The 12,521-nt window shown below is 40.8% G+C and overlaps 1 protein-coding gene across 1 annotated transcript in view; it reads left to right on the top strand.

Moving 5' to 3' along the window:
• The first annotated feature begins 1,234 nt into the window (after positions 1-1,234).
• The window catches only part of mgat5b (alpha-1,6-mannosylglycoprotein 6-beta-N-acetylglucosaminyltransferase B), a 62,927-nt gene continuing 51,640 nt past the window's right edge, over positions 1,235-12,521 (top strand). The window contains exons 1-2 of the mRNA XM_075453969.1: positions 1,235-1,646; positions 3,041-3,153. Of these exons, the coding sequence (XP_075310084.1) occupies positions 1,579-1,646; positions 3,041-3,153 (181 nt within the window). The 5' untranslated portion in view covers positions 1,235-1,578. The remainder of the gene's footprint in view (positions 1,647-3,040; positions 3,154-12,521) is intronic.

The following is a 12,521-nucleotide window of genomic DNA, read 5'->3' as shown; positions in this document are numbered from 1 at the left end:
AATAAAAATAGTTACAATTTCCTCAGCAGAATGAATGCAGTGTGTGTGGTGTGAAAATTGTATTCCTTTAGCTAGACCTTTTCCATAAAGACAAAATATCTAATCATTTTGACTTGCAGTGCTTACACAATGCCAAAGGGACAATGCATTTTGGAAGCACTGATTTGTGTGAGAAAGGAATTTAGTTTTGACACATGGGTAAACTATTTTTGGAGCGATATGAGCATGTGATGAGGATCCATGTAGTTGTGCTGCACCGTCCAGTTTATTTTGACAGGAGGACAAAATGAATGAAAATGTGCCAAAGCAATTGAGAAGGATCTATGCCATTTTTTTGGTACTGACTATTTATATGGGACAGGGACTTCATTTTGACGCAAGAATGAATGTTTTGGGAGACATGACATTTTGCTGGTTATCTCAAGTGTTGCGAAGAACTGCAAGTCTGTTTGGCCAAGTGACCCTATAGTTATAGGAATGTCTTCTCAGTTTCAAGAAATGAGCCAAACCAATCGAGAAAAACTGTAAGCTCAGCTTGCTGTATTATGTATTTTGTCCACTGGGTGTCGCTGTTGAGCTGCATTTAGTCTGCATCCCGGAGCTGTCCGCTGTGCTGAAATTGTTCCAAACGCCTAAAAAGTAAAACATTCTGTAGTGTTGAGTTTTCATACCTCTTATACCTTCAGAGTCCCTCCGTCAGCCGAGAACAAATGCTGAAGCACTCTGCATGTCATCTTTTCTAGCATATGGAGTACTTTTCCGGATGGTATAACATTTACTTCCACTGAAAGGGCGCTCATGGGCCTCTACGCAGATGGTTAAATTTGAGGAACTCTGTGGGGTACTAAATCACCCATAACTATGGCAGTAACAGAGCTTTGGTATGATTCTGTCAAATGTGCGGGCACCTCTGAAGCCATCTTATCATGGTTACATCACCGTGGGGGAAGTCAATACTACATTGCATGTTAGCCCTCACTATTATTCTAATGAATTATTATTCTAATCAATTGAAATGAAATAATAAAAGTTATGGGTTGGGATTGGGAGGCTTTTTATGTTTTAATCACTGCATTGGTCCTTCATCCATCTGAGTCGAGGTAAAAGTGAAGGAACCAACTTTGGCACACCTAAATTAATCATTAGATGGCGCCATCAGTAAACGAGCCACAGCTCAGAGCTACTCTTATAATGAGAGCAGAGAGTCTGAGCTCCATCCACTCTGAGGATTCAATGAACTCAGCAGTCCTGGGTTATTGCTCCCTGCGCCGCTTTATTTCCAGGACATTTAACACCGTTAGAGGTTCAGCCATAACTCATTCAAGGACAATCACCGAATATTTCCCCTTTTCAGCATTCAGGGGACATCTATCTGCTGTCTGCGGGATGCACCGGCAGGATTCCCGCTGAAGTTTCGCCCAGCAAGCCGCGGCCAGCAGGGAAGTTGCGTGTCTGAACGCACTCTCCATCGAGCCTCGGGACCCCGGTTGAAACTTAAACCTTTTTATTTTGGTCGCCAGTTGACATGCAGATTAGCGCGATGTTAATCGGACCCGGTGCTCCCTTAACGTGTGGAAAATGATTGCGACCAACAGCGAGTTTTCCATGATGGTGAGGAGATGCCCTGTCACTTTCAAACCATTCAGGTAAGCACGCTTTCTCGTACCCCTTTGAAATGTTCTACACGGTCACGGTGCAACATCACCACGTTGATTTTTCACGTTTTCATTAATGTGCAATCAAAGAAAGAACTATCTTTCAGACCCATGTGCTTGCTTAGCCTCCTTGAAAGCAGAAAACCACAGTGTTGTTATAAGGATAACTGGTCGTCAGATGCACATATTTGGATGATTTACATGACTGTACAAATAAAACTGAAACCTAAATAGGTTGACTCCATGTTGTTTAATCAATCAAATAACTTTCCTTGTGATTTATTTCGTAAGATAGGCAAATACCATGTGTCATCGTTAATTTGAATGATGCATTTGGACTGAACTGAACAAAAACTGCGAGCTACCATCGACATATCTATCTGGAGCAGATCTTGAAAGTGCAGACCGCTGGAAATAATTGGGAGGACATGGTGCGGGCTATTCCACAATTAAAGTTTGCTTACTCAGCGACAGCAGCTGTGGAAACACACACAGACACATCATTAAAATCCAAGAGCAGTACCCAAACTTAGAGACTTGCAGCTTTGCATAATTGGTAATCACCAGTCCAGTAATGGAGCCCGGGAGGTTTAAAGTTTTCTGTGGCTTTACAGCTTTTTGCGCTGTAATGTGATTCTGAAATGCATGCTGAGCCTGATTTATCTTTAAACCAGTGAGAAACTCCACTCGCTCATGTTGTAGAGTTCAGTGAAAGCTGCAGAAAGACGTCTCTCTTTATAATCGTAGCTGTGTTTTCGCACACACGAAACTGCCAGTCTTTCACCATTACCTCCTATTCTGGAAATGACACTATCACATTTGCAGGCTCTAGCTGAGTGGCTGCAGCTTCGCTGCTGTTGGCAATCAGCCTCATAAAATTGATAGAAGAGTCAGGTCTGTAACTTAGGTGTGACAATCTGTCCTGCAGTTTCCAAGCGTTTTCTCAGCATGACTGCCCGAGCGTTAAGATGAGACAGATTTAAGTAAATCTCTCTGAAGAATTTAAGAACTCGGCTCATATTTGCCATGTGTTGCCTGCTTTTATTTTTGGGGGTTTGCCCAGTGAGCACAGTGAGAAGAAAATCCAATCCAATGAAATGAAATAGTCAAGCATGTACACAATGCTTCTCTGACTCTGTGTCCTGATTGTTACAATATCAACTTAGAGAAATTTGCTCACTACCATTGCATCCTCAAACTCATCTTACAGAAACGACTTCGAGCCTGACCTGCAGCGAGCTCGGTTGAGCTTCTCCGGCTGTGAAATTACAGCACCTGCTGTGATTTATCACTTTCTTCTCCTACTCTGTTTGTCCTCTTTACGAGCCCTGACCTCGTAATTTCCTCTTTTGTAACCTAATATCCCCTTTGTCTCTTTCCTGCAGGATCTTTGTTGTGGGTGTCGGCTTCTTCAGTCTGTGCTTTCTAATGACCTCTCTCGGGGGCCAGTTCTCAGCAAAGCGACCCGGAGACTCCCCCTTCACCATGCGAGCTGAAGGTAAGCCTGCTGTCACACATCGGTGCTGCTTGGCAGCCTGTGACTCCAGCGGCTGTGTCCTGCACTGGTAATGAACAGGCAGGAAACACGCTGAGGGCTCTGTGGGGCTGTCTTGATTGCTGCCAGCGGACTGACAGACCTGTTCACTTTTCTCATCAGGAGTGCGCTGGGATGGGGAGGTTGGGGGGGGAGGGGCACCCTCAGATGCGAGGCTCTTTTCTTTTTTCATCTACAACACCGTCTTTTTATCGCTTTCATGTCATGATCGTGGGCTGGCCTACATGGGCTCGTTTTAGCTGCGGCATCGCTAGCTGGAAATGGACTGACTGTCTTGTTAAGCCGCACACTTTTGTTTTGTTGGTCCTCTATTTAGGCAATATTGCAGGTACATTAAATGTGCTATGAGACATCCTTTAACCTAGATCAAGTATGGATGAATTGTCTCCAAAATGAGTCTGATAGTGAGGATTGTACGAGTATTGTATGAGTATTTACAATTACAATAGGAGATTTAAGAGTATTTTCTCCATTATTGCTGCATGTTTCAGGATTTCTGGAACAGCTATTGCCCTAATAACAATCAACGAATCAAAGCTACTCCAAAAAGAAATCACTGCTGACTGCTGACAACTACGGAGCCCGGTGGAGATCAAACAATATCTTTTTCAGGGGGTTTCAAGAAAGCGTTCTCTCACTTTTCAAAGTGTGCCCTCGCTTTATTAAATCGTGCGCTCGTCTAAATAAAGCGTGCGCGCGTATACATAAACCGTGCGCTCGTCTTACTAAAACCGTGCGCTCGCTGCCCATCAGTCGTGCCCACATTATATACCTTGTGAGCACAATAAACAAAAGTGTGCCCACGATCTGTAAGACGTGCCCACGACATTCTGTATGGCAACAATAAATCCAAATTGCTTGAAACGTTCGCACGTTGTATTAATTGTGGCCACGAAATCTGTTACCATTACAGTGTGAGCATCTCACCTTTTTAATCTATTTGGAAGTTGCTTGGAATGGAACAGTAAGTGCATTGTGCTATGGCGAATGTATGCCTAAGCAAGTATTATGGGACGAACAGTGTCCCTTAATGTAATGTATAATTCAAGTGCTTGGTCTGGACTGTTTGTCAACTGTAACCCTCGTTCTTGCATTATGCCTGTGCAAAAATCAAATACATCGATGTCGCATGGTATGGAGTCGAGGAAGGTGCATTTCCACTTGCAGACGGTCAGATTGGCTTCATCGAGAGGAAAGAGATGATCTTCAGCCCCCCACAGATGCGGAGCCAGGTGCATTATATCCGGTATTCCAGCCGGAACACCTGGGTTTCTGGACGGACGGATGCGATGTGCATTCCATGTGTCTTGGATGCTGTTCAATTCATCCTGGGAAAAAAATTAACGAATGCAAATAAATATTTTAGGATTTTCATTTGGCTACAGCCCTGACTTGGGCGCCTTACAAGGCAGCCTTGAGAACAGGTGAGGGTGTGTGAAGTACTTTGAGTCAACTAGAATCATGATGATGCCATGACTGGACGCCAAGGTTGAAAGAATATTCTTGTATTCCATACCTAGCCCATGGTAAACCCTGATTAAGTCCATTTCAAAATGGTGAAGAATCATATCCTGCTGGTAAATTTGGCTCATGATGTTATGAGAGTGTGGAATCGTGGCCACGCTTTGCTTACTTGTGCCAATTTTAATTAGGCTATACATTTCTTAAATAACGTTAACACGTTTTGTGAATCATGACCACGCTTTAGTAAATTGTGGTCACGAGGTATATAACTTTGTTACTACAACGAGAGCAAGAAACTACTAAATCGAGCGCACGATTTAGGTAAACGTGCGCACGTTGTATTTCAACGAGAGCACGTTTTGGTTAAATGAGCGCGCACTTTACAAAGTGAAGACACGTTTCAGTAAATTGTGCTCACGAGGGATATAACGTGAGTACGACTGTATTACAGCGAGTACACGACATTAGTAATTCGAGCGCACGATTTAGGTAAACGTGCGCTTGCTATATTTTAAGGAGAGCACGGTTTGGTTAAATGAGAGCGCGCTTTTTAAAACGGGTGCACGCTTTCTCGACACCCCAATATATTTCACCTTAAGACTCAAGGGGCTCCGTAGACAACCAACCCTGAGAGAAACTTTTATTTCTTTGCACGTTCTTTGTGTTTGCACTTTGCGCCTATAAACCACTACAGCACAAGCCATTTGGTGGAGTCTTTGTTAGCTTTTGGAACAATTGTATCCCACCTTTTTATCACCGCCTGGCACAATGTTGACTCTGCTGTCATTCTCTGTGACAGACACCAGCTGGCATGAGAGGAAGCAAAGCTTCCCTTCATCAAAACCCATCCAAGGAGAACAGTTGTTGGCAGCGTGTTGCACTGATGTCTGTATATTTCTGTTTGAACAAAACAACACAGGAATCATTTCATCCCCACTGATTGTTGCAGGGTCAATCAGTAAACAGCATGTTGCTGTGTGGCTGTTTGTTGTGAAAGATGTAAAGATAATGTTAGAATGGCTAACTTGGTTAATACAGATTCTGTCGCCTTCCAGGAAATCAGTGTAACTCCGAATAAGGGTTGTAGTGAGATGCCTTATAGGTGTTGTCATGGGAAACATTTTCAAGGATCTCACCCATCTATACACTGATCTGCCTCAGGGTGAGGGAGAGAAGGTGGGCTAAAGATGGGTGAGACAGGAGAGCTGTCTGATTAATTAACCACTCACAGCCTGCAGTCAAGGGAAGGTATCCGGCCTCGAGCTCATTAAATACCGCCGTGGTGCTAGCCAGAGAGGCGAGCAATGTAAATGCTTATTCTCTGTGCGTGCTTCTGTGCGAGTGAGAATAAGAGGCACTAAAGTTGGTGTAATGAATCCGAGCAACACCTCCATCGTGCTCACTTCCCACTGCAGAACAATCAGTACCCATGTTTCTTTTTCTTATTACACGTGAGAGAGTGAAACAACATATGTTCATGCTAAAAGTATCCAGGTGTCTTCAATTTAGAAGCATTTGATCATTTATATCTTCAGTATGAAATAGTAAAAAAAAAAAAAATAAGCCAGGCTTTGCTGTTATGATTCACTATTGTCAGTGCTGATTTCCCATCATCTGAATAGGGTGAATGCGTGTTCATGGCCACCCACTTAAGCCTCATCACTCCTCTGGCCACCTCCTCACACAGCAAGTCTTTCTCAGGGCTACTCATGTATTACTACAACTGCAGTTGTATCCAAAGAGTCCTGTTTTATTAGTCAGTCTCACTATATTTCTGTAGCACTTTTTATAGAAACTGAATGTAGCGCAGCTTTCTTTGCAGAATGTAAAAGCAAATAGAAAAATAGACCAATAAAAAACACTGGAATGAATAGAAAGAAGAAATAACCAACATTTACCACCCTATGCTGCCCATCCCGCTTTCAACCCACCTCACCTTAGTACAAGGGACTAAAGTAAGAAAACACTTTAAAAAAAAATTAAAATTAGGGTTAAAACTAATGAAAAATATGATTGTACATTCCATTTACCATAAAAACAAAACGTAAAGTAAAACAATTAGATAAAAAAAGTATAAACATACATATATATATATATATATATATATATATATATATATATATATATATATGTGTGTGTGTATATACACAATTTTTTCAACAGTTTGGGAGGCATCATCCCAAACTGCTCCAAATCTCATTTACATATGCAGGTATGAGTTCCACAAGGCAGTGATGGCACAATAAAAAAAAACAAAAAAACAAAAACCCCAACAAACCGATAATGAGACAGCAGTTTCAGCGCCACCCCAATTAGAGCGATGGTCTCAGCCTGGCCACCCTTCTATAAATTTTCTGGCTCCACTGCTGCTTCTCAGCAGTAGTAAGTGAAGTGCCTTATGAGCAGAAGATGTGAGGAGAAATGTACAACTGTATTGTTACCTTTTACTTTTGTTTGGCTCCAGTCCCTGTGGTGCCGCAGATTTCTACTGTATGCGCTACGTGTGAGTGATGCACACTGCAAGGTGCAAAGAGTTGCGTTTGGAAATGGAGCTGTACCCCAGATTTGGAATGCATGCACTCCCTTCATTACTTCCCTTTGAAGGTACAGGAAACTAATGATGTGGAAAAAGTAAGAGGAGGGGGTGTACTACTTCTACCGGAGTGGAAAGCATGAAAGGCAGAGGCGTTTGATCCTAGATATCTTAAAGGCTTCAGGGGTGCTCTGTGGCTTTCTAATAAGCTCTTTGAAGACCACCTTCATAGTGTCCTTTTGCCACAAAGGTCTCATTGCAGCTTAGCCATAAAGGGAGAAATCAGCCATGATCCTTTCAGGTTTTACCCTGGTCAATGCAAGCCTAAAAGGTATCAATGTATTCTCCATCCCTACCTGCAAGCTCCATTACCTGAGTTTCTTTTTTCAACTGCTATTACAAAGTGCGGGGGGAAAAAAATCATCACTCAGCAAAGACAGATATATCTTTTTAAATCCTTTACAGTTACTGTGATGAATGCATATTTTGGAAACGACGCCAGATTTGCCCATGAAAAAGCTAATCAAATGATATGCGATAAATGGCTTTTTACACTGTAGTGGTACAAAGACTGCTTCATCCTTCGCACTTAATAAATTGTAGCACAGCCCCAGGTGTGCGCGGAGCATCGCTCAGCATCCCGTTTACTGTGAGTCTGTTGGAGGCGACAGCTGAACTTTTGTATTTCATGGCTCAGCAATATTCACAAAATGACAGATGGGAATGAGTCGTTTTTTGACATCGCTCATAGCAAGGGTGTGTCGTCGCCGGGTCCTCTCAAAGCTGAGAATGTCAGGACTTTGTTTGAATGAAAAATTGGTTAAGTATAGCACGCATGAAGACTCCGGAGACTCCCGCCTTCCAAGTTCAGATGCAATGAATGAAATAAACCGACCTCTGCCTCTAATGGAACTTGAAGAATTGATGAAATGGAAGTGAATGCGCAGGTGGCTGCTTGGGTCTGTGCAGTTAGAGGAGGGCTGTGAATAAAAGATGCCTCCTCACGGTAGGCACTTTCCCAAGCTTCTCACGCCTCCTGGAAAGAGCAGAGATTTTTTTTTTTATTTTGAGCCAGATACAGGTAAAGTTCTTTTAGCTAAAATGGGCAGCAATATTTGTTTTCTGAATGATGACTTAAAGAATCATTCACTAAAGCTGACTTGGTACCTTTTCTCCTCATGTTGTTGTTTGGCATTACAAAAGACATATTTTAGACAGAGATTATTGTGTTGTTTTGGTTTTTGTCTGTAGCTATGAACAAAACTCTTATGTTAGTAATTTGTGAGCTGGACTGTTTAGTACTACTGAGTACTGGCTAGATTATTGTAGTAAATAAGAGGGATCGGTCAATCAGCCGATGTGTAGATGGGTGATGAAGAACTCTGCTGACACGGACTTAATCGAACGTAGAAACCTTTATTGCATTAATCAGGTCCGTCTCAAATTTACAGAAAAGATGCATCAAGTCTGGAGAGATGAGCCCAATTGTTCGAATGAAATCTCTGTCCTCCAGAGGGTGAAGATTCTTTTCATGGGTGTTAATTTATCCCTATATGGTGGAGATGCTCCAGGTCTCCTTTTCTCCAGGCATGTAGCCAGGAAACAATGCATATGGACTTCACGCCTTTGGAATGTATTTTCCTCCGAATCTCCTTATTTGACTATATGCTATCTCTGGTTGGGACACATGTACTCAGTGACCTTAGAGATGGTCCTTTTCAACTGTTCTCTTGAGTATCAGACACCTCATTATACATGTAGACGCCCTAGAGCTCATATATGCAAATTATAAAAAAGCAAAATGGCAACTAATAGAAAAAAGTGACAAGATTATGTGTTTGCTGATGCTGAATATGATACTGTAGGGTTTGTTGATGTCACAGTGTCTTGGAACATGTTTGTTTCTTAATCAGAAACTGCATCTGGGTCATTCTCACTTCTTCTTCTCTCTTTGTAAGGTTTTTTTTTTTTCCCGACACAGGAAACGTGCAGCAAAGAGGAGAATAAAACTTCATAATTCCTGTAATGGAAAATGACTCTGCATCTGCACATTTGATTTTTCCTGGATAAGTTCAATCCTGTTTTCTTTTCTTATTATTTTTAGAGCGATTTACCTGCTCGAAAATGCACTGAAACAGGTTTTCTTGCTTGTTTTGCTATTTAACACAGACGAGCCTCAACACTTTATTAAAAGTACTGAAAGAACCCTGTGTGAAATACAGTCCCTCACGTTCTGTCAAAACTGCAAAATGGTTTTTGGGGAGCTGTGTATTTATTTTATTCAGCAGTTCATGCAAAGAAAGAGCTCACAAGAGATCCCACAACGCGCAAGCATCAAGTCGGTCGCTTACTTTGAAGCACAGCCAGAAAATGATTCAGCCCAGTCTCTCTAGAAGTTGTGAAATAGGAATGCTTTTCCACACATTCAATAAGTAGTATTTTCACAATCTAGGCTCAAACAGCGTAAGATGACAATGTTTTGGTCGGCAGTTTTCTAATCAATTTCTAACCCCAACCACATTCTTCTGAGTACCCGAATCGAACCTTGTACATTTGAATCCTAACCCAAGCCATAAGGGGATTTGAGTGAAGTTGAAAAGTAGGTGAAAATGGGAGCACAGCCAAAGTAGAAGAATTTGTAAAAAAAAAAAACATCATGGCTTGTGTTCAGATAGCCAGCATAATAATGTACGGTATAAAAGTATCATTTTCTTGGACTTTCTTGCCGAAGCACAGAGCCCAAAGAACAAAAATGTATTATTTGGATGGGAAAATGAGCAACATTTGTGTATCACACATCAAACCGCAGTGCAGTTTACATTTGCAATGAATTAATAAAGGAGGGACTACAGCAGTGTCTCAGTGTGTGTGCACAGTAACACCAAACATTACAATGCTTCTGACTAAACACAGTAGTCAAGCCTGCATAGTGTGGGTTGGGATAGCACGTTAAGGCGAAAGGTGGCGAGAGCCATCTTTAAACAAAAAAAGTGCTGGTGGTTTCCCCTTTTCCAGGCTGTCAGGCATGATAAGAGGTCGAGGCTGCACAAAGGAAATGTGACAGGGGTTTTCTGCTCCAACAGCTCCTTTACAGGTGTAAAAAAAAAAAAAATTTGATCTCGATCAGCCTTCTTTGTAATGAGTATTTGAAACGGGAGGAAGGGGATTCATCAAGGATATCTGAGTTCTGAGCAAGAGAAAATGTTTTAGTTTTTTTTTTTTTCCCAATGACATGATGTGCAGAGGTTTGGCCCCCATGAAGCCGGCTATCCCGTAAGAGTGCGCATCAGAGAAGAGAAGATTCATTTATTTAGCTTTCGGTGGTGCTAATGAGAAGAAGGAGGGGTTTGCTGAATGCTAATCAGACATGAAGTGCTGCAGCAAAAGTTTTAGTGAAATGTAAATCATAAATGTTGGAACATTTTTCCTTTCATGAATAAAAAAAATGACATTAAGATGCAATATAGTCTTTTACTGGACCAGGTTGATTTTGACACTTTTTGTTGCTAAATTTTTTTATTCACTTTTACATACAGAAATACTCTAACTAGTTATCTTACATCACAGTAACATGCATATTAAGATTTTACATACATGAACTATCAGTAATACGCAGATGTGTTGGATTACATATCTATAATCATAACACAAAGTAGCTGATATTACTCGTCCATATTGGTGTCACCTAAACACCACCTAATAGTGATGGTGCAGTGCTATATTTATATACATTAGGTATAAATACTATATACCTATTGATTTTATCTGTAGGAAACGATAAGAAGCACATCAATACCCTGCAGACCCCAGCTTTCTTATTCTTTGGTCTCTTCTACAGTCTCTCTCTCTCTTCACACACACTTGTTGATCCTGCATCAAATTTTCGAAGTTGTACCAGTAAATTTCTGCTCATCTCTAAAGAAAGCCTCACTGCTTTTCCTTACCCGCAGTTTTCTTGATATGTCGCCCTGTCTGTCCAGTTGGTCTTTCTAGGTCTGGCTGTGCAGCTTCTCTTCTCGGTTGAACTTTTTGACAACATACTCCGCTGTGGACAATGGAAGATTGGGCTTTTTGACAGTCTGATGATACATTTTCTTCTTCCTCAATTTTTTTTTTGCCTTTTTTACGTCTTGCATTTCAAGATAATGTATAGAGGATGTGCAAAATAATGAACTTTTTCAGGTCACTCAAATCATCCCTAACAACCACAGATTTGATCATTTTAATGATAAACACGTTCCACAAAGTTTGACAATCTTTTACGTCACATTTAGAGAAGTTCATCCTTTCTCTTTTCATAATCTCATATATCAGTTTCAGCCGCAAAATGTGAGAAAACAACCACATCCTTCTTAAGGATATTTTAATTGTTCAAACAACATGTATGCATATGTGAATGGTTGAGAACCTGCCCGGCCAGAGGTGCCTCATTAAAAGTTATTTCTCTTCAGTTTTCATTTTTTTTATGCAGAGACTAAATAAAATATATAATATAATACATATATGATATATATAAATAAAATATTACAATTTTGTACAATGTTTGGAACACGGTGAAGAGCGTAATTCCAATAAATCTTCCCACAGATCTGCATGATTGAATGCAACAGGAACTGGATTTCATGCAGAGTGTGGATTGCATGTTACCATTAAAAGTCCTGCAACTCATCAATGACCACAAGGATAATTTTTAATTCAATTGTTCATCCGAATCGACAAATGCTCTACTGCTTAAAAGGGACTGCGTCAAGTTTCTTCACGATGGCAAAGACAAGCAGCGCTGCCGCTGTCTGAAAGCATCAGAGTTCCATTGAAAAGAAGTGAGAATGTAACAGCTCCAAAGGCCACAATTTATCAAATTGCAAAGAGGCTTCCAAGATGTGCTGCTCAGTGACAGTAAAAATTACTGTAAAAAGTCAGTCTGCAAAGGTCAGTGCTCATTTAAAAAAAAAGAAAAAAAGAAAGAAAGACCAGAGAAGACATCCATAAAACTTCAGCCATGTGTCTGGTATTGATTATCAACCCCTTTAAGAGTGAAATGTTACCTTTTTACTGCTTTTATACTATTCATAAATCTGTCTTTGCCAAAAGGATTCTTGCAAACTTAAAGAGCTTAAACTTATAGCAATGGAGGAGTAGCAGAAGTAGTAATTCCTGCTAAATATTAGTGAGCTGAGGGTTTGTCAAGGTATTTCTTCTTTGGTTTTTTAACCTTGGGCATTTTATCAAAATGTTCTCATTATAAAAGATTGGTTCATTTGGTTTGCATAATTGAATGCATTATGTACTTTAGATTCAGAGTTGGCAGTAATTT

Source organism: Odontesthes bonariensis, chromosome 21 (assembly GCF_027942865.1).
Source record: "Odontesthes bonariensis isolate fOdoBon6 chromosome 21, fOdoBon6.hap1, whole genome shotgun sequence".
NCBI lineage: Eukaryota > Metazoa > Chordata > Actinopteri > Atheriniformes > Atherinopsidae > Odontesthes > Odontesthes bonariensis.
Note: the sequence above shows the minus strand (reverse complement) of the source record. Positions and strands in the feature narration are given on the sequence as shown.